The sequence below is a fragment of the Grampus griseus genome, assembly GCF_964374135.1.
Source record: "Grampus griseus genome assembly, chromosome: 11".
Lineage (NCBI taxonomy): Eukaryota > Metazoa > Chordata > Mammalia > Artiodactyla > Delphinidae > Grampus > Grampus griseus.
In genome coordinates this window covers 42,789,630-42,812,218 of record NC_139005.1, presented here as the reverse complement: position 1 = coordinate 42,812,218, position 22,589 = coordinate 42,789,630, and the positions used below count along the sequence as shown (strand labels likewise).

Genomic DNA, 22,589 nt, shown 5'->3' with positions numbered 1-22,589 from the left:
TTTTTTGAAAAATTCCTGACATTACAGAACTAAACTGAAATGTATTAATATTCCACTCTTACATTTCCATGACAAACAAAAAAATTTCATGAGCCAAAAAAAACCCAAAAAAAAAACAAAACAAAACAAAAAAAAAACAGGGAGAAGCTTATAAAACTAAATATGGATCTCAGCATTAACAGCTGAACAGAGAAAGGAATTAAAACGCTTTAATTAAAAAATCACGAGTGGATAAAGTGTGTAGAAACTGAAAATTTACAAACTATTTAAAACCTGGAATCGCTGACTGTTCAGAAACTACACAGATGGATCATGGGTGGTGGTGAACAGCAGAAAGGGATTATGGATGAATCTGCATTGTTCTAGCTGCTCCCCATGCCACCCGTCTCCGAGGAAAGCCTGTAACACACACACAAAAAAAAACTCGAAGTTAGTTTTCTGAGTGCCCAGCAGTACCTCACCTCCAAAACTTTTAGCCTGGCTGATGAGATGTGAAGAAGTACATAATCTGCTTCAGTTATCAAGGGAGACATTTTAAAGACTTTTTGGATTAATCAGTACCATGGTCCTATAACCCCTGCAATCCAAGCTTCCTGAGGCAAGTTACTTCACAACCAAGGGAAATTGAGGACCTTGGTTATTAATTGTGGGTATCCCTCAAACTATGCTCTATACAATCTTTGTGGGAGATGTTAAGCACTCTCTGAAAATACACCCCCCCACACACACACAAAAGCCTTAGAGGGTCGCAATATACAGACACTTTCTTTACTGCCCAGCTTATTTTTTAGTTTCTCCCAAGCTACTAATAGAACAGTCCCAGGTCTCTCCATCAATGTGAAGACTATTACTATTAAGAGATGCTTGAGTTTTTAAACACTAAGGCATGTTAAAGAGGGAGCAGCAAGTGTTAAGTATGGGTCAAAAATTATACCCAACCTATAGTTTTTAGGCCTAGTTTTCAAGACTAAGTGGAAGTCAAAACAATGTTTTCAGCAACTCCCTAGCGCACTCTAGAAGCTCCCCAATTTGTGGTCCTGTTAAGCCAAATTCTCCATCCAAATATACCTGGCTACAATGCCTGTTTCAAATAGACTATTTGAGGTCCTGGAATCCAATTTTGGGCTTTGAAGGAAAGGTCTTTAGATGTTCGGCTATCAGCCTGCTTCACTGATATTAGGTAGCCAGCAGGACTTAGCTCCCATTTTGAACAGAACTAAATGTGTAAGACCCAGTCTCAGTTTATAACTTTTTTTTTTTTTTGGCCGTACCTCGTGGCATGCAGAACTTCCCCAACCGGGGATCGAACCCACACCCCTGCAGTGGAAACGTGGAGTTTTAACCACTGGACCAGCAGGGAAGCCTGAGTTTATAACTTTATTTCATAAAGATTTAAAATTTACTGGCAATCGTGTCAAGACAGCATGTGCATCTCTTCCAGAATAACGCAAATCCAAAAACTGGCCAGGAAGGCAGGGGCAGAGGGGGTGGGGGAAGGGCAGGTAATAGGTCCTTCAACTACAAACTGCATTTAGTTTCAAGTCAGAAATGCTACTGTGACCTCAGCATAAAGGAAAATAGTTCTTAAAGGGGGTAGATTCTTGCCAACCTCAAAATGGGATGATTTAGAGCAACGTGAACAACAGACCCTGAATCAAAGAGTTTAGTGGGAACTGAAGGTTGAGGAAAGGAGCTGCTGCAAACAGTTTAGATCTAGGACCTAAAAAAAACTAAGTTCACATAAGAAGGTGGTGGCACTCTGGCACCAAAAAGAACAGTCCAGAATTTATACACAGCCTGGGCAGGAATTGGGGGTGGCAGGGAGAGGGGGCAAGGAGAAGGGAAAACCCAACCAGAAATACTGTGTTAAGGACTCCAGAATAGACGGACCACATGGGGGAGCTGTAAGCTACTAAGAAATCGAGCACCAAGAAGTACCTTTGGATGTGGTGATTTTGGTCAGCCCTTAAAACATCTGACTTCCTTCCAAGCAATCCTTTAGGGAGTACTCATTAGGTAAAGAGGCCTTCTAAAATCAAGAACTAGATAAAATAAAAACCAGGTTTCTGGGGGAGATGGTATCAGCAAGATATAAAAAGAGCTTACTAAGGAAAGCTGGACCACATGATAAAGGAGCATCTAGCAACCAACAAGAAAAACCCTATCTGGACAATGAAATTTGCCCCTCTAGTCCTTCAGGCAGACTTGGGACGTGTAACACTAATTCACAGCCCCAATATGAGATTGAGGGACCACGAAACCAGAAGTTAATATATTGCAATATAATTAGGTTTTCTGTTGTTTGTTTTTTAAACAATGTAAGCCAAAGGGGATATGGGAAAAGGTCACCAGGAAAGAAATCTCCACACTGGTTTTCTAAGTCCCTGGGAAGAGCATCATACTTTCATTACCCTGGCAATATGCATTCAGGCTGAGTGGAAACTATCAGAGCCCTTCCACCATTTTACCTACGGCATTTCTACTCTTTTATGGAGAAAGATCTTGGGATACGAAAAAGAATGAGGCTTCAGGGAGATCAAGCACAATCTTAGAAGACTGAGTAAATGTAAAGCACAAATTGCTAGTCCTGACTACTCACTCATGTGATCTGCAAATTTAAAGTCTCCCAGAGCATCTATTTCTTTAATCTGATAAAGTGAATCAATGAGTTACAGTTGATCTTAAAGGTCCCTTCCAAATCTAGGTCTTTAATCCTCTAATTATGATGGGGTTGGTGGGGAGACAAAGGTAGGCGGGGAATAGAAGGGTAAAGGGACCTGGCTGAATAATCAGGGTTGACTTAGGATAACTGGACAGAATCCTGCCAAATCTGAGGCAATGTCACCCACTGGTTGTTCAAGATTTATCCAATGTCACAGGGAGAGGGGTAATACTAGTTCAGAGGAATGCAGACAGAAGCCGGCAAACTTTATTAGACTTTCCCCAACTTGCCTCCCATTCTGGGTAAAGAAATAACTTCTTTCCTTCACAGCACAGTCAACTAAGGTTCTTACTGTGGCAACTTTATTACAGCTAGAAACACAAATCTGGCCAAGAAGGCTGGCTGATAACCATGAAAAAAAAAAAAAAGGTTAATGGAGAAGCTTTTATTCATTAACACAGAGCCTAAAACATTGTTATATTGCAAGGCAGAATAAAGCTACAAAATGTAACAATGAGAAAGAAGAGCAAGAACTGTGGCTCTAGATAAGAATTCAACAAGTCAGACTCTGAAACAGGCACTCAAGCAGAAACGGCCTAAACCTAAACAGTTTACCATTGCCCCTGCCCCCACCCTGTTATCCCCCAAAACAGTAAAAAGGAAACGGTCACAAGCTCACAATAGTTTGGTTCTCACCAATGTTAACAAAGGGAAAACAAAAACAAAACCAAAAAATACTTGAGGGGATGCCCCAAGATATATGCAATCAGTAGGGAGAGAATCTCTGTTTCTCGCTTTTCAGTTTGTTAGTTACACATGGCACGGCAGAGGTGGTGGTGGTGGTAGCTGAAGCCCCGGCACCCTTAGCAGCAGACACAACATTTAGAGCCAGGAGAGGGATGGGTTTCATGCCAAGCAGACTGGAGACACAAGGGGCGGTCGGAAGAGGGTTGGGGAGGCTGGAGGGTGCGTCGGAGGTCCCCGCTGTGGCGAGCGAGGGGGTGGTGGTGGAGGAGGAAGAAGAAGAAGAAGGGGTGGAGGGTTGAGAGAGGTTGATGCTGAGGTGATCAGGGATCGTGACGGAGGCTGCCTGGGAGGAGGGTTTAGCGTTTTCTAAACTGTAACAGAGGAAAAAAAGGAACAAAAAAAAAAAGGGTGGGTGGAAGGGAAGAGCACAAAAGGGAAAAGTACAGGACAAAATCCGCTTCAGTTATCAGTAAGTGCCTCTGGTTGCCAATTAGGAAGACTTAATATCAACTTATGACAAGCTGTCTTTTATTCTGTGTCCCACCCTCTAAAAATGTATACTTTGCCAAATTCCATTCCACAATGCTATTTAAAACTGCTATGGTGAAGAAAAAGCTGACAGACTGAGAAAAATCACACACTTCCATATTACCTGACACACTGATCCAACCCGGAAGGCAGAAAAGAACGATTTCAAGCAGAAAATGAAAGAGTACCCATCCACCTCCAAACAAGAACAAATGTTTCACCCACCAATCACTTGAGCAGCTTTGGGATACTAATGCACAGAATTTTTAATTGTTTTTTCTGTAACTGATATTAAAATTTGCTTCTACCGCCACAGCAAACTAACCAAATATATCAGGATGGAAAGGGACAAGAGCCTAAAGTAGGTCACTCATTTCAGACTTCAAAGATTGTAGCATTTTCAATGAAAAATGCTGAGAACAGAAGCATAGATAAAATAAAGCCTCATTTCTGGTGATGGGGTGGGAGAGAAAAAAAGGCCCTTTGTTTTTAACTGACTGTACTTCTCATATAGACCTTAGAAAACTGGAAGAGAGAAACTTTAAGCACTGCTGAAAAGTTCAGTTTAATAAAGTAAAACTACCACTGCTACTCCTAAAATAAGCTCTAAATCACAGTAATGACCTGTAGCTCCCAAATGCCTGCATGTGTCTATGGCAGAACTGCAGGCATTTGCTGAAGTCTGTTGGACATCCTACGGCTAAAGATGAACTCTTCAAAGGCAAGGAGGCTCCTCTCAAGACTCCATTTTGTTTACCTAAATCCAAGGACAGTTGCAATCCATAAAAAAGGTGCCAAAATCAGTAGAAATGCTCAGGGTCCATTACTGAAAACAGAGAACTCTTTCTTTACCTAGTATTAATCGTTCAAACTGGGCCAATATGAGAAAGTGAAGAGTTAGCTGCGTGCACACATAGTCCTTGCTTGGTGTTAAATGAAGCTTTGAAAAGTTTTGACCCAAATCCATAGCTTGGACAGTTTCATTAAAAAGGATGATCCTGAAAAGAGTGACTAAAATCAGAAAACAAAGGTGGACCACGTTCTGCTTCCTTACAACTTAGCCACTGACCTAGTACAGGGGTCAGGCAAGCAGGTTACGTGGAAGCACTATCTGACAACATTGAGGGCAGGTCTACCCAAGCAGAAGAAAAATCGCTTGGTTTCCAGCTTCCAAGAACACGATTCTTTCCTCTTAACAACCCACCACCCCCATTAGAAACAAGGAAACAAACCTTTGCAAACAGTCTCAGAATTAACTACCATTTCAGTCTGAACAGTAAGAATTTGACATCTTGGTAGCTGAAGAAGAAAGCAGATCTAGACAGAGGAAAGTCTTTTCTACATAAAGACTAGAAAATACCTCAAGGCATCAAAAGACATAGGCAAAAGTCAGAACCACTACTGGGGATCTGATGAATTCTTAACCAGGGGATAAAAGACCATGGAATAAATACATGATCTGCATAAGCATGGCAAAAAATAGATCCCATATTTACGAATTCCTTTCCCTTGCACTAGATTCAGGAACCCATAAAATTTTTATGCACAACAGAGACTGTGACAGAGGTAAATAACAACTAGGTAAAAGTCTACATAAAAGGGATAGCTAAGTCCCTTGGGGAATGAGCTGCTAACACTGGTTTAAGATGTTAGTAAGCAATTAAGAACATGACTTAAGCACATGTGCTGAGAAAGCAAGTAATATAAATGCCTTGTAGGATACCCATTGGACTGTGAATAGTCCTGCTACAACTGTGTGTATTAACATTAGCTACGTTTGGATAAAAAAAGTAAAATCTCAGAAAGTCATTAAGAGATGAGATGAGACTGTGGGGGAAAGGAAAATACTAAGCATTTCTGAAACATCCAATACCTGTACCTCTCCTTTTCCACAAGCTCTGAACAATGGCACACACTGGCAACTTGAGAAAAATGGATGTTTTCAGAATAAACGGTAATGACTGCCTCCAAGAAACTGTCTTGCTGTCACATAACTTCATTATCCTTATTTCAATTAAGGGTGCTTTGGAGCCTAAACCCCATTAGTAAAGTATTAGTCTATATGACATCTACAGCAAGACCCACATTTGGTTTTAAGTCGGTGCTCCACCCAGAGCAGTCCTACTGGTGAAGACATGCTCCATACCTTCCACTCCCAAAACCATCAAAAAGTCAAATGCAAACAATCTATTCCCCGTCCCCCAACCCCATGCAAACTTATTACAAACTGGTTTCTTTTTCTGCTACACTAAGGATGGGTGAAAACTAGAGCTAGACTTTAAACTTTTTCTTTTGCCATCTCTACCCTTCCCATTTCCATCCCTCAAAGAATCCCACACTTTACATTAACAGTGTAACTTCCCCCAACACATACATTACTTATGCTGGCATGAATAACACGAAAGATAGGGAACACTTACCTGACATTGATTAGATATTGAGCCAGGCTAATGCTGGCAGCAGATCCAGTGATGGTAACCTGCCTATCAGTAGATCCTTCCACTGGGTTCGCAATTTTGATCTGCGCCCCAGACATCTGACGGATCTCATTGATTTTGGCGCCTTGACGCCCGATTATGCAGCCAATCAACTTAAGGGAGAAAAACAACAAGGCATACCAAATTAAGAGTTGCATGGTTAGGTCCAAGAATTCCACCCCACTCCTCAGGCTTCTATAGCTTGGGTCCACAAACATGACAATGGAAACTATCTGCATCCTACACATTCTACTCATATACTCCTGATTTTAAAAATTGAGTTATAGATTATATCTCAACTCTTGCCCTATTCTTCTGTCTGATCACTACAGGTCTGGGCCAACTCTAAGCTGAATGACTCCTAGGAGCATTAGCTCACTTCCTCAGAGTACTAACTCCAAAGACAAAATAAAGCAGAGCAAACATGATGATAAACCTAGCTAACCAGAGATAGGGATAAAGATAAAAGTATATTCTGTTTTTGGTAAAAAAGATGCCATAACTCATCCTGCCATGATTCCTACTTCACCATCGTGACAAGAATTCTGGCTAATTTCTAATGCTTTTGCCTTGGGAAAAAGTAAAAAATTGGCCAACATTTGCACTGTCCAATACTGTAGACACTAATAACGTGATAACTAAACACATGAAGTGTGGCCAGTAAGATTGAGAAATTGAATTATTATTCTCAACAGCTACACGTGGTTGGTGACTACCACGTTGGGATAGTACAGGCAGAACATCCAAGGACCACTGAATTAGAGATAAGGCTTCAGGTTCTACAAAAAACAAAGGCAAATGGGAATTTCTATTTGAGACAAAAAGCTTCTTTCTGGCTCATCAATTTCCTCCATCAGTTTTTACTTGAGATTTTATGTAGTTTTAAGAATTTAATTTGGTGTCTACAACCCCATTTTCGTAAGAGTGGCATGATGCCGTTGAAAAGACCTCTATCCTTTAAAACCAATTCTCTTATTTTCATCCCATGCAACCCAACCATATACTTACATCGTTTGGAATGGTGAGTTCATGAGAAGTAGTCTGAGCAGATGCATCCAAACCTGCTAAAAGACAGAAGAGAGCAAAGAAGTTCAATGCACAGCATACAAACTCCCACTGATTTGTACATTAACCTAACAGAAGGAAAACGAACTGGAAACCCAGCATTGGCTGTTGGGATTCATCACTAACTTGGAAGCCTCCAAGGAGGAAAGAGGGGGAGAGGGGTGTAGAAATAATGCTGGAAAGGTTCCTCTGTACACACAGAAGAGGCTGATTTCATGACACTTCCTGCAAAGCCCAGCCTATTAGGGTGTAAGGGGATGGAAGCAAGGGGCAAGGGAATGTGGTATCCTCAATTCTCAGGACCAAAATCTAAACAAGTACTTCTGCACTTCTCCCCTTTTCTGGTTGGATTTCCTGCTGTTGTGTTCCAATTTTATCTCACCTGATGCTATCACCAGCGCCAATATCATGCCTGTTATTGGGTACCATGGACTTTTGGCACACATGCAGAGTTGCTTTAAATATACCTATATCAGATTAACACCCTCCTAACACACCCTTACCCCTAACCTACACTTGAAGGTCAGTGAGAATGAGATGGCAGTAAGGTGTGGGAAGTTCATTTCTCCAGATTTATTCCCTGTCTTTTGCTCAATAATTTGTTCTGGGTTTTGTTTTCCAAAGAAAAAGAAAAAAAACTCCTATCAGCAAACACCCATACCCATCTGACACCTGGACTAGACCAGACCAGCTGGCTAACTCACAAGTCTAGTCTTGCTCTCAGCTGTGGCTGCTAAAACTCAGCATTTTTAGAAGGGGGTAGGCCAGATCCATCAAGGGACCCTCAGGGATACCAGGCCCACCCCCGCTTTGCTCTCTCAGCTCCTTTCTGCCATGTGCATGTTCTGCTGGTATGTCATGGGCAGTGAAACAAGACTCCCACCAGTTTATTAATATAACAGTAGAATACTACAGATTTTTTTTTTAATCATTACCCCAATAGCCTTTCACCTCTGGAGAGCTGGATTCAATGCCTGTTAAGATACAAGTGAAAATGAGTTTGGTGGTCTCATCCTAACCCTATCGGACAAGTTATTCCTTATATATATATAAAAAAAGCCCAAAAAAACAAAACAAAACAAAACAAAAACAAAAACCACTACACAATTTGGCACAAATGGATTGTTTCTACCCAGGTCTATGAACAGCTGGTGGAGAGAAAGGGGGTGCCAATCAGATCAAAGGGGCAGCAGCGAAGATGGGTTAGAAGAAATATCAGCCTACCCTTTGCCTGACAAGCATCCCCAGACCTCACCCCAAACCTTCCAGGGTCTTTTTTCTCTTTTAGAATAACTCACCCCAAATGAAAACCAAGTTAACAAACACATTACCTCCTTTGGTTTAGCCATAGAAAACAGGCAAGTTTAAACCAGCAGGATGCTGGGTAATGAAGTTTGTTTTAAACAGATGTCAAACTGAGACCTTGGGGCTGGCCTCTGTCTTGTACTACACCTTACAGAAATAAACACTGAGGTATCCATACCACTGAATCCGGTGTTGCCATGCGTCATGGGAAAATGAGACTGTTGCATTGCCAACTGGTGCAGCTTGGTCAACTGCAGGAAGGAAACAGAAGAGGCTGGCATTAGAAGAGCAAAACAGTCAGGGCTCAAGCACATTCAAATTTGAAAATGCAGAGCTCCTGATCCCCAAAGTTGGCTACTACTCAAACTATGACAGAGAGTAAGATATGGGGCTGGTATCACCATCCTGGGGATGGGCACAACAAGAAGGTAAGGGTTAGAAATAGAAAGGGTATCAGTACAAAGAGAATGAGCGCATTTGGGGTGTGTGAAAAGACAAGCAGCAGCACCCGCCTGACAACCATCCCCCTGTGGGCTATTTAATGAAGGTGTTTGCAGCCATTGCAACAGTTGCCCCAGGGACAAGCACAGACAGGCTAGGAAAACAAACTGTGCAGTGGTGCTAGGGAAAACACACCATGCAGGGTTCTGTCAGTACTGGGAGGAGGGAAGGAGATGAGGGGGCAGGGAAACTGCAAGGAGGAGAGAGATTAAGGTGAAACCAAACTGGGTTTAGCACACCCCCACCCCATGATTTCTACAACTGTTTTTCTTCATCTATATAAACTGTCCTGGCTGTTGTAAAACCATCCCTCTTCAAGTCTACTTCCCCTCCTGGGGGCTATCACTAACCAAGAGCCAATCTTAACTTCCCAAATCTAAAGCTCAGCACCTGAAAGAGTTAGTAAGGATAGAGGATAAGTGCAGAAAGAAATGCCCTTGAAGTCTAAATACCAGCACTTTTTAAGTTGGAGTTTTTAGTGACAAAGAAGGTTTTATTGAGTTGAATTCCCAAATATCCAGCTTCCTATCCCTCCCTGTGTAAATAAACCCCTTTTCCCCACCCCTCCAGATGCTTTTTAAATTGTCACCTCAGACTGAGGAGTACAGAAGAAGGGCAAAGCCAACCTCCCACCTCCCATCCCCCGCCATGGAAAGGACTCCAAGCAGAGATGCACAGCCCACTGTCAATTTAAACTGTGCCCTGGGATAACAAATGACAGTATACCGTGGAACATTTCTCTTTTAGAGTAATCTGGAACATGGGAGAAAGCAGAATCTAATAATCTGCCAGATTATAATTTCCAGGGATTAAATGGCAAAAACAAGGTGCTACTATGTCCTGATTAAAGATTATTTAAGGGCCAAAATATGGAGTTCACCTTGTGAGGAAAACAATACTGCAAATGTTTAAGACCCAACTCACTCCTGCCTACATGGAGAAAAGAGACAATTTTGGACGGGAGAAGGAACTTTTCAAAACAAGAAGTGAAAACAAAACTTACATCTGGCTGTGGAATGGCATACTGTCCTTGAATGGTATAGGCCTACAAAAGGAGGAAAACAGTTCCTATTAAAAACCAATCACGGACAGCCACCCAGTGGGGGGAAAAAGACAGATTTCAACTAGCCAGGAAGCCAGAGTTGAACTAGAGAATAGGGAGGCCAGGGGTTGAGGCAGCAGATGGTATCTCACAAATACAGTCAGACCTGTTGGCCTTCTTTAAACCCTAATATGATGGCTTATTCCGGGATGCCTATAAAGGGAGCCATGTTCCCTGCAATCAAAGACAAAATAACACATCTGTTTCTTAATGAGAACGTGGGAAGTGGGATTAAACAATGCCTCGACTGCCCAAGCCCCCTTCCTTCTCCCTGTGTACAAGATAGCCTAGAAGGAAAACGGTCTTTCCTCAGCCACCCCAACCCTTCTACCAATCATGGTGACATGAATGATTTTTATCTGCACAAACCTACATGGCATGTTTTGAAACACTTCCCTTTTCCTATCTTATTTTTCTCTACATCTGCCTAAAGACCTTAAGTGCACTGGAAGCTAGTTGGGTCCCTAGCACTAGGGAGCTGACCATAGGAACATACACACACAAAAAAATCACTGTGTTCTAAGTCCTGCCTTCTCCCACCTCCCCTCCATAAAAGGCACTTGCAGCTCCCACTACACCCTCCTCCCCCCACACCATAACCTCCCGAAAAGGGAGCTGGGTCTTCAGGGCAATGGGGTGGGGACAAGGAGAATCGGGAAGGGAGGGGAAGGAAGGAGCAGCTGGTTCACAGGATGTGAGGCTTCTCACATCACAGTGGCCAGTACCCCCAAAAGTGCACCCAGGTTGGGGTGGGAAGGTGAAAATGGGGTAGGAGGAGTAGGAGACAGGGAAAAGGGGTTGAACAAAAAAAGGAAAAAAAAGGAAAAAAAAAAGAGAGTTGGTGTTACCATCTGGTGGGCTACGCAGCCTGTGTGAAATGAGGTGGGGGGGTCAGTCCAGGTCCCCGTGGACAGGTGGTGTCCACAGCACAAAAATCACCAGCGCCACTGGCCCCCCGCGTGTTGGCAGTCTCGGCTGAGGCGGAAGGATTGAGTGAGCCTTGGAGACTGAACATCCCCTCTCACCTCTAGAGGTGGTCCCTCCAGGTCAGGGTTGAGGCACATGGACGGGGTGGTGTGGGGAAAGCTCGCACTGTCGCTGCCTGTGCTGTACCTGTCCTGTGGATAAATAGAGGATTTCAGTCTCCAGGGCTGTCAATCCGGCACCTTGTCACCAGCATGAAATTCACACAAAAAAAGTTGTTTAATTTTTTCTTTTCCTTTAAAAAGGAGCTCACAACACAATTTGAAACGAGCTGCAATCAGTGAATTAAAAAAAAAAGTTACCTATGGTGGCAGATTTCACACTGCACAATTGGGCTATTTTCAGTCAGAATGAAGGGGTGGGGCAACAGAGCTGATGCCAGCTCCTGGTCAGTGTGCGATTAAATTGAACCCCTACAGAGCCCACTTTGTCACAGAGGAACAAAAGACACAGGTCCATCTGTGGACACTGCATGAACCGGTCCATTTAAAAAGGCCCATGGGAATAATCCAAGACAGGGCCACTCATGGAAGAAGAAGCTGCAAGTTTTTAGAGGGTGGTCAATTGAATAAAGGGAAGGGAGGGAAGGAAAGCAAAGAGGTAAGAAGGGGTGGGTGGGAAGGGGAGGGAAGGAAAGGGAAATGAAGGAAGACTTGTAAATGGAGAGGACTGCTGCTGTGCAGTATGGACTCTAGATAATCCCAAGTGGGAGTGGAAGAATCCAGAAAAGTAGGAACTTGTAGTTCCAGGGTAGAAGGGAAAACGCCTAGAACTAAACCTCCCTGCTACACTGACTCTGGGCCTGTTTATCCTGCCTAACTATCCAGACTCATGGAGAGCCCTTTGACCAAACCAGTTTGTACAAGGCTAGTGTTAAAAGCAAGGTACTAAACTATGAGATGATTAATTTCTTGTGAACGCTTCCAGAACTACAAGACAAACTAAGTCCCCCAAAACTTATTCAGTTTTATCACAACTCAATAGAATATGAATGAGATGGACTTTAAGTGCTTCTCCAGTTCAAATATAAGATGGAACTAGTTGAATATCTGTGCTTTTAACAGGTCAGCCCCATGTACGAAAAGGCACTTTGAGCACTATACTTATTTAGGCAGCTACCAAAATCAAGGTCACTATTTCAGCCTGAACCTCAATATTTTAAAAACCTACCTACTCCTCAAATACTAACCAAAAAGCATAAAACCATGGTGCTAATCAGTGCCCTTTGTCATAAAAATCTAAATTCAGAATAAACCACGTGCCAAGGATCCAGAGTTTAGGTGGGTGAAGGAGGAGAGGCCAAAGAGGTGCTTTGGTGTTCTTACTCTAACACCAAAGGTCACAGACCCAACATGCTCTCCCCCTTCTATTCTTAGACACTGAACCCTTACCCCAGCTGATTTGTTATGCCATGTGGGTTCAAACCAGTGTTTATGAGGTTAAGAGCCCGGGGACAACACACTGGAGTTTGGGAGTGAAGGGGTAGGAGTAGGGGAGGTGAGGTGGGGAGAAGGGGAAGTTTGTAGGACACTCAATTTCAGGACCCCCAATTTGAGACCACCATCCAAGAATCTCTTTCAGAGGTCCAACTCTTTGCTACCTTTATTCAGACCTCTAAAGAACACCCCACACATGAAAAAACATGGGATGGGGTGGGGTAGGGAAAGAAGTAGTGACACCAAGGCAATTTAACCCGTTCTTCTAACCCAACCCACCTTAAATTACTAAGTAAATTACCTCTTCCGAGTGCCTACAAAACTCCCATTGCCTGCTAAAAATTAAATAAGATAGCATTCATAGCTTTCTCCACTACAAAAAATAAATAAAACTGAAAGCAGGTCAAATTATGGCCAGAGTACAGGTTTCAGCAAGCATGCAGAGTGGCCTGGTGTGCTGCTGGCAAAGTTTTGACATTTCAGACATAATCCTTGTTCACCTTAGCCCACCAATAAAAAATTTCTTACCTGACCACCTGCAAAGATGACTGGAGAACTGGACGGCTTGGGCCGGTACGGGATGGTCACGCCCTTCGGGGGGGACTGGGAGAGAGTCAGAGGGGAAAAAAACAAAAAGAGATAAGGTTTCAAAGCTGCTTCAGCTGTGTGGCTTAAGCTCACACAGGTCAGTTAAATTAAAAACTGTATTATTTCCATTCCCTCACCTACCAACGTTGTCTCTGGCTAGATCTAATCTCAAATCATCTGCAGTTATTTGCCTTTAAAGCAGTAAGATGGTCCGTGGACTACAGAGCTCACACTAATTCTCATCAAGGCAGATTCCCCTGTAATAATTTAGGCATTATTTCCATGTGTTCAAATAAGTCTAATTAACACGAAAAACCTGTATGTGTACATATGTACGTTTGAGTTGGTAATTAAGATCCTACATTTTGGCCTGAATAGGAAATAAAGACAAAATAGGAAATAAAACTCCCAAATGTTGCACTTAGGACTGTCCATAAATAGTTCAAAGGCTCAATCAATATTTTCCTAAACTCTACTTGAAAATTCTACTTTCCTTTCTCACCAATATGGGACCAACTCCCTATGACAATTCTAAAACGGTTTAATTCCCCTTAATTTTGCTATTCTTGTTAATTGAATAGCATCCACCAGAACCTCATAAGTCATTCAGAAACACCATTATGGATACATTTTTTTTTATACATACAGCATTCTGAATATAATCCTGCCTCATCAGAAATTAATTTAAAGAATATATCAAAGTTGCATGTAGCTAAAATATTGTAATCTGAAAGGCAATTTAACTTAGCTTCTCAGGAACCCAGATACATCTTTTGTCCACTCATTCCTAGTAGTGAATCTTCCCCTACCAACTCTGCTAAAATCGCTGTAAACCAAATGATCACCACTGCTTAGTTTCTATTTTTGCTTGCACTATAAGAAAAGTCAAAGCTGGGGGAAGGAAAATATGAACTCAGGGAACCTCTTCCCCACCCCCACTGAAGGCTTCTAACAGCCTCACCTAATTCTAGTCTTACTAAATATAGATCAGTCTGTCTCCCTAAATCACCCTCCCCCCATTCTCAGCATGAGCCTGAGGGCTTACCTCCAACATGACCACGCAGATCTGTTTCACACACTCAATGATGGACTGCGGAATGCCAGCAATAGTGATGGCCCGCTCAGTTGAGTTGGGGAGCATATCCCCTGCCACCTGGACCTGAGCCCCTGTACTCTTTGGGGGTAAAAAAAATTTAAAAATCAGAAAAAACAGCTCATACTCTTCAGTATCTCCCAGCAGAAATCTTAAGAATCTAAAGCTCAGTAGACACTTATCCCATCTCCTATCTTACCCTTTTTATCCTCCCTTCCCACTCTTCCCTTATTCCAGATAAGACTGTTTAATCAGTTATAAATTATCCTCTGAAAGCTGAAAATAAGGCTGAATAACAGCGTAAATTTAACCTGGTCTCAAGAAAAGGGTCCCTCTAGACAGTTTCCTCTCAGCTAATGATAGCTCTGTAGGCCATCAAACAAAATACCCACAAATATCACCCACCTTTCATTCTCTTATTTAACAAATGTTTATATCAAGCCCATGCTATATGTGCCAGGTACCACCCCAGGTACTTGGAATACATCAATCAACAAAATCAAAATCCCTGCTCACATGGCATGTACAAAAGGCTCCCAAAAACTACAATTAGTTTTCCTTTAGGAGCCATTCAAATTTCATTCCAACATCCAATTCAATAACTCCCAGATATAATTAAAAGCTTCCATAATTTCATGTAACTTCCATAATTTAAAAGGGAGAATTACAACTACATCCCAATACACCTTCATTTTCCCCTTGCTATTTAGGGATTTGGCCAAGAAAAATACTTGATATTATCGATCAAATTGAAAGCTCTTTAAACATAAAAAAAAGATAACGTAGTCTCATGGAAAAGTTGCCAATGGGTCATATGCAATAGGTGGAAATTCTGGTTAACTTTTCTGATTTATTGTTGTTAAAATATATGGAATATAAAAAATATATATACACATATATCAAGCAAATTACAGTCTTCTAGGACTATTACTTTAATAAAAATCTTCATCTCAATGAACACAAACTTTTCCTAGACATAGTAAAGGCTAATAGAAGACGCACATTTAGAATAATTTACATTTCAAAAAGAAAATGAGCACAAGTTACCAACCTCACGTATTTCCTTGATCTTGCAACCACCTTTCCCAATGAGAGAGCCACACTGACTAGCAGGGACCACCAGCCTCAGAGTGACTGGGGGTCTACTGGCAGCTGTGCTATTGGTCATAGAGCTGCTGATGTCCTACAACAAGAAATTAGTCAAAACATCAGAATATAAAAGTTTAAACAGATCCCTGGGAACCCATAACTGCCATGAAAGAACCTTACAAGGGACATATTATGTCACAATCTGCATCAACAAAGGTTCAAATATTGCCTCCCCCCAAAACCCTATTTCTGAAAAGATAAAATGGCCTACAAACGTCCTCAGGTTTAGCCCTAAATATATTTTCCTTCACACCGGAAGTGTTCTTGGTAGAGAGAAAACTTACTTTGGTAATTAAAGAGTTTTCTCAGTAGAAGACAAAATTAAATATTAAGAGATAAAACAATGCAATCCAAATTCAAGTAACCGGGCTTCCCTGGTGGTGCAGTGGTTGAGAGTCCGCCTGCCGATGCAGGGGACATGGGTTCGTGCCCCAGTCCGGGAAGATCCCACATGCGGCGGAGCGGCTGGGCCTGTGAGCCATGGCCGCTGGGCCTGCGTGTCCGGAGCCTGTGCTCCGCAATGGGGAGAGGCCACAACAGTGAGAGGCCCGTGTACCGCAAAAAAAAAAACAAAAAACAAAACAAATTCAAGTAACCAATTCTGTTCTCTTAGAAAACTACATAAAGATTAAATACTGTACTTCCATTTATCCTTGTCTTAATTTCTTGGTAATAGTACCATTGTACAGATAATGAAATTGAGGCTGAGTACCTACCCCAATCACATCTAAAAAGCTGTAGATTTTAAACTAAAGGACTGTATTGGTTCCAAAGCCCATAGTCTTTCCAGTTACAATATGCTGCATCTGAAAGTCATGGCTTTAAACTAGTTAAGTTTAGCCTTCTGAGAATTAAATGGTTTTAGCCTAATCTCTATGTAGTACCTAGACCTGGGAACTCCTCAAACATAAGCCCCTAAAGTCAAGAACATGCTTCTTATTTGTTGAAAGCATGAATAGATTTTCTGAATTTTTTAAAAATATATTTATTCGGCTGCACCGGGTCTTAGTTGTGGCACGCAGGCTCTCTGGTGCAGCATGTGGGATCTAGTTCCCTGATCAGGGATTGAACCTGGTCCCCCGGCGCTGGGAGCTCGAGTCTTAGCCATTGGACCACCAGGGAAGTCGCTAGATTTTCTGAACTTTTTTAAAGCTACAAGCTCTGGATTAGCAGGGTCTTGCAGATCAAAGGATAACATTTCTGATCTTGGCAAGGATAAGATTTCAGGCACCATTAAGGCATCAAGCAGCAGCCCCGAAGCTCTCCTCTGCCTGCAATGTCAAATGCATGATTAGCACTATTACTGCAGAAGTGGGAGGAAGCTGAAGACTGGACCTAGGGCAATGGTTGTTCAGCATTTTAAGGTTGAAACCAGTTAATTATTAAAAAAACTTCCTTCAGTCAGAAAATCTCTGGTATTGATATTTTGCTTCTGATCACTTATAAAACGCATTCCCTCCCTTCAAGTATAGCTCAAGTATAGTATAGACACAGTTACCAGATTTTTTTAAAAAATATATAACTGCATCCAGGGTTGGGAGATACCTGTATTTATGGAATATATTAGTGTTCAGAAGGGCTCCTAACAAAAGCATGTTAATTTAGTCCACTCAACTATGAATCAGGGGACATAATTACCAACACAGTGGTGGCATACCTTCAAAACTGCTGGTTAAGAAATAAAACATGCTGGTTTTTCACACATTTTTTAGAGTCCCTGATAATAGTCAAACTATTTGGGGGTTTTTCTGGGGGCTCTTTTATTCAAGTATAGTCAATATACACTATTTAGCTTTCAGATGTACAACATAGTGATTTGACATTTAAATACATTACAAGATGATCAACACAGTAAGTGTAATAACCGTTTGCCACCAAACAAAGTTAACCTCCCATTACTTATAACTGGAAAATAGGGAATGCTTCACAAATGTGCGTGTCATCCTTACACAGAGGCCACGCCAATCTTCTCTGTATCATTCCAATTGTAGTTTATGTGCTGCCAAAGTGAGCACTCAAACTACAGTTGGGGGTTAGGGGTGCCGACACCCCATCCCAGTCAGAAGTCCATGTATAACTTAACTTATCCGCAGTTCTGCATCCACAGATTCAAGCAACCTCTGATTGTGTAGTTCTACAATACGTGTTGTGTAGTACGTATTTATTAAAAAAAAAAAAAAATCAAGTACAAGTAGACCTGCACACTTCACACTCATGTTGTTCAAGGGACAATTGTATTTTTCTACCGATTAAAGTGACATCTTTTTTTAATTACAAATGGTCCAATTTGGGGGATGATGAATGGGAGCAAAGAACCCATTTACGGAGTTTTATGAGCTAGTCTGTCCTTGAATTTTAAAAGCCCTTAGAAATCATTAAACTACCTAGAAGCACAAAATAAAGAATGAGGGGCAGGGAACAACAAACCTCTTCCAGTTTGTCAATGATCATAGCAAAGGCTTTGAAGATGGCATTAGTGGGTCCAGCCAAAGTGATAATCCTCTCAGGACAATTCCCTTCTGAGATGTTGATACGTGCACCACTCTGGATAAGAAACAGAGCCAAAAGGTTAAAGAGAAAAAGATCTGAGTGCGTGCGCGCGCGCGCACACACACACACGCAAATATATAATCCCTCCTAAATAAGATGGGCAAGAAACTGCCTGTATACATGATTCTGACACAAGGCAATATCGACATCACTTCAAATAGTGCTCCATATTTGTCCTCAAACATGAACTACAGAAGCTGCTTTAAGTCTTGAATGACCTGAGACTTCCTAAAATTACATTTCCCAGCATACTATTTGTCATTACAAATAACTGCGCCAGAAAAATACAAGCTTCTCCTATTAAGATCTCCCCCTCAGGCTTCCCTGGTGGCACAGTAGTTAAGAATCTACCTGCCAATGCACGGGACACGGGTTCGAGCCCTGGTCCAGGTGGATCCCACATGCCGTGGAGCAGCTGAGCCCGTATGCCACAACTACTGGGCCTGCGGCTCGAGCCCGTGAGCCAGAACTGCTGAGCCCGCGTGTCACAGCTGCTGGGGCCCACCTGCCTGGAGCCTGTGCTCCGCAACAAGAGAAGCCACCACAATGAGAGGCCCGTGCACCGCAACAGAGTGGCCCCCGGCTCGTCGCAACGAAGACCCAACCCAGCCAAAAATAAAATAAATAAATCTAAAAAAAAAAGAGAGAGAGAGAAAAAGATCTCCTCCCTTCTGGGACTTCCCTGGCGGTCCAGTGGTTAAGACTCTGCACTTTCACTGAAGCAGGCGCAGGTTTGATCTCCGGTCGGAGAACTAAGATCCCACATGCCGCACGGCCAAAAAAAAAAATTCCCCCTTCTAATCTCTCATTAAATTTTTTTTTGCTTTTGTTTTAAAGGTTTTTTACTTCCCAAGTTAACAGTCCCTTAACCCCCCCATCCGCAATAACTCACCTCCTCACGCATCTTCTTAACTGATTCTCCTTTCTGTAAGAGGAAAAGTCAAGAGTGAGTTCCAACTGCTATTTAAATGCAGACTGACTAAATAGTAATTAGAGTTGAAGTGATGTCTTACCTTCCCGATGATACTGCCAACTTCCTGCAATGGAGAAAATTAGTGTCAAATATGAGGAAATCTGAAGCGTTCATTATCACAAAAAGTAATTTTTAACAGTCCAAAGCAATGGAAAAACTAAGATTTATTGGGAAAAGGAATGGACAGGCTTATTATTTTCTTTGCTCAAAATATAAGCAAAGCTATCAAACAACTGTGAAGAAATAATGGAGTAATTAAATGCTATCTTTAATATAAATCCTTTTTTAAAATACCAAATATATCACCCCACCTTAAAGTTACCCCAAAATTGTTTGGGCAGGGGAAATCTACCTATCACAAGCTATAGCTACATCCATGAGAAAAACTTATCATCCAGGTATGAGACAGTCTTTGGCTCTAGCCTCTGGTTAAGCCTTTCCTGCTCAGTGGCGCTTCCTAGTAAAGTCTGTTCGTTTTCCCACTACACTCTCATCTACTCCACTAGAGAAGAGTTCTAAAGCCAGACACCCCACAGTGCTAATCTGATGAGCTCCGAGATCCATGCCCTCTCTTCCTGGCCCCTCCCCTAGCAGTTACTATGACCCAATTTCCCAAGCTGGTGCATACCTTTCCATGCATAAGTAGCCGGATGGTGAGAGTGACATTTAATCCACCTTCAATCACACCGGTGTCCATGTCGAGCAGTGTTCTGAGGAGCTGGACTTTGAGTGGTCAAGTCTTTGGTCACTGGTGGGGGTGAAAGTCAAAAACTGAAATGAAAACATGACGAAAATCAGAGTAGGAAAACAACAGAAATTTACTTTAACCATTATCAATGTTTTCTAATGAACTCTTTTCCTTAAATGACAGTCTATCAGTTGGCAGGCTTATATACATCCAGCACAACTGCATTAACAGCTCAGGTTCTGTTACAGAGTATGGAAGGCAACTTTCCAGTCTGCTCTCATTAACGGTATGGTTTCCGCTGACTCTCAGGATGTGAAAGATTCCTTCAATTGGCAATGGTTCTAAGGGAACTGCTGAACGTGCACCAGTTGTCCTTCAGCAGAATAAGCTTCAAGAGAATACAGAAACACCTGGAAATCATGAGGGCAAACCTCAAACTAATCAACTACACTCAGGGCAACGACCTTTCGCTTCCCTGTTAGGAAGCTTCTTGGGTTGAAAGCTAGAGAGGACACATGTAAACGTTCTTACTGGCAGCAATTTCTAGGTAAAGAAATTGATAAGAGGCATCTCACATTAAAATTTTGAATGTCAATAGATGCCACCAAATAATTTTTAAAAGATTTACATCAAAAACCTCATTGAAAAAGCATGTGAAATGCCTTCTATTGCAGGCTGGGTTCCATATTCCCCTTTGGGAAATGACTCAATACATTAAGTGCAGCCTGAGTCCTCTTTTCCCAACCTAGCTTGATAGTCACTCAAGATCTGAAAATTTTCCTTGCTTCTGTGTTAACCTCTGTTACCACTCAAGTCTTCATTCAAATCTATTAAATCTTAAATTTTCTTCCAAAGGAAACAATCGAAATTAAAACTGGTACTGCTAAAAATTTATTGTGTAGTTGTTTTAAACAACAGCAGTAACGAGCCTTTCCTACTGAGGCCCTTTCCCCACGTATCCTCTAAAGAAATGTTCCTAACATTTCTGCTTTAGAATAATTGACTACGTGTAGAAAGAATGTTTTTGGATATACCTTAGCCTACAACACCTCTTTAGGCCCTAAGAGTGGTTCTTCCCAAAGTTGTGAAATTTCTCCAGTGACATTTTTAGTACCCATCCCTTCAAAACAACATCAGTGATCTCTCTCCTACACCCAGTCTTCCCCTTCACAAAACCAGCCACCGTTTTAACTTTGCTCTAACACAAAACATACATATCCTAAGTATTTAAAGTGTTTAAGTGGCTGCCAAACCATTCTGTATATGGCAAGCTGCCCTATGGCTACCTCAAGTAAGTGACTGAGGTGACTGAGGCATCCCCAAAGCACTTCATTCCATTTCCAGAATATAATTAATTACTGGCAAAATCCCAGAATTCAACACTTTTCACTCAAGGAAAAACAATAGTGCTAGGGGTGAGGAGGGGAACGGGGAGAGAGAGTTAAGTCTGTGCAGAAAACTTTCTTTTTTCAGTAAGACATGGTAAAAATTTGGCAGTTTAATTCCTTATCCCCATTCACATAATAGGAAGCACGTTACAAATACCACAATAAATGCAAGTTCGAAAGGGCAAGAAAATTGAAAACCTATTTGAAGCCATTTCTTGAGGTAAGGAATAAAGGTGCATTTCCAACTCCAAATCATCCAAGAAATCCCTGTCATACTTCTCTCCTGACTAGGTCAACGTCAGTGTACCCAATCCCAGGAATCCAGCTGTTAATCCTGCAGTCCATTACCCCTTCTCCTATAAATAGCTCGGTCTGGGTCTATAGCGGCATTTTGTAATTTCAAAATTCGTTACCTCGAGAGAACGTCCTGCATAACTCGGTAACTGGGAGCCCGTCTACCCTTTCTTTAACTCCACAGCCCCCCTCCCCTTGGTCATCCAAGCATTTTCCACTCAAAAAATGCACCCCCTATCCCTCCACTAGAAAAGACGGGAAAAAAAATAAACGGTTCGGTCGGGGGGGGGCGCTGCGATCCAGGGGGAGGAGCCGGACTAGTAGCGCCTCCTCGTGTGGCTGCGCCAGCGCCTGACCCCCGCGGGGAGCCGCGCTCACCCGCCCGGCCAGCAAGCCGGCCATCGCCTCCCCTCACCCGCCTCAACCAACAAATCCACCGCCGCCCCCCCCTACCGCGCGCGCGCCCTCCTTGACTCCTGCGCAGCCGCCACCGGGAAAAAGCGGGGGGGGGGGGAGGGGGGAGGGGGAAGGCCTTTCGCGAGGCCTAGTAGGCCTCGCCGGAGCCAGGGCCTCGCGTGAATGGCCGGCCAAGCAGAGTGAGGAGGTAGGCGCTCACGCGGGACTACGCGAGGTCGGGGCTCGTGACGAGGACCGGAGACCGCTAAGAAAGATGGCAAGAATAGAAATAGAGCTATAGCCGCGGGCGGAGGGAGAATCTTGAAGCTTACCTGCAGGCGCGAGGCGACTGAGGGGAAAAGGGGAGCGGGCGGGAAGGGGAAGGGCGGGAGGCCGGGGGCGGAACAATAGGGGCGGGCGGGAAGGCGAGGGGGGCCCCGCGGGCGGGCGGAGGAGGAAGGGGGGGGTGGAGGAGGAGGAGGAGGAAGGGGGAAAGAGACCCCGGGGCGGGTGGAGGGCGGCGGAGGGCGGGCGGGCGGGCGGAGGGCGGGCGGGCGGGAGAGGGCGCAGGCTGCGGCTGCTCCGGCTGCTGCCTCTGCTGGTCTGGGAGGGGGACGGGGCGGAGCGGCCCGCTTTCAACCCCGCGCACCCTCCGACCCCGGA

General features: G+C 43.0%; 1 protein-coding gene across 12 annotated transcripts; it reads right to left on the bottom strand.

Moving 5' to 3' along the window:
- Nucleotides 1-175: 175 nt before the first annotated feature.
- PCBP2 (poly(rC) binding protein 2) lies at nucleotides 176-22,413 on the bottom strand. 12 transcript variants are annotated; one of them, XM_082666026.1, is made up of 15 exons: nucleotides 22,259-22,413; nucleotides 19,789-19,931; nucleotides 19,201-19,224; nucleotides 19,080-19,112; nucleotides 18,065-18,181; nucleotides 15,540-15,671; nucleotides 14,442-14,569; nucleotides 13,336-13,423; nucleotides 11,413-11,505; nucleotides 10,289-10,330; nucleotides 8,963-9,035; nucleotides 8,415-8,453; nucleotides 7,423-7,475; nucleotides 6,358-6,527; nucleotides 176-399 (listed from the first exon to the last, which is right to left on the bottom strand). In XM_082666026.1, exons 2-15 carry the CDS (start codon nucleotides 19,855-19,857, stop codon nucleotides 363-365), a joined length of 1,098 nt encoding a protein of 365 aa, XP_082522152.1. In that variant the 5' UTR covers nucleotides 19,858-19,931; nucleotides 22,259-22,413; the 3' UTR covers nucleotides 176-362. The 12 variants fall into 12 exon arrangements, with proteins under 12 accessions (XP_082522152.1, XP_082522154.1, XP_082522147.1 ...); XM_082666028.1 differs by having other exon boundaries at nucleotides 13,336-13,410; nucleotides 14,441-14,569; nucleotides 22,259-22,412; XM_082666021.1 differs by having other exon boundaries at nucleotides 7,423-7,478; nucleotides 22,259-22,411.
- Between the last annotated feature and the right edge of the window lie 176 nt (nucleotides 22,414-22,589).

Coding starts and splice junctions, on each gene's coding strand:
- PCBP2 (XM_082666025.1), bottom strand. CDS start 19,857: ATGGACACCGGTGTGATTGAAGGTGGATTAAATGTCACTCTCACCATC. Junction 8,454..8,962: donor TGGCAACACCGGATTCAGTG/GTATGGATACCT, acceptor GTATCTTAACAG/GCATTGAATCCAGCTCTCCA. Junction 400..6,357: donor CAATATCTAATCAATGTCAG/GTAAGTGTTCCC, acceptor TGTGTGTTACAG/GCTTTCCTCGGAGACGGGTG.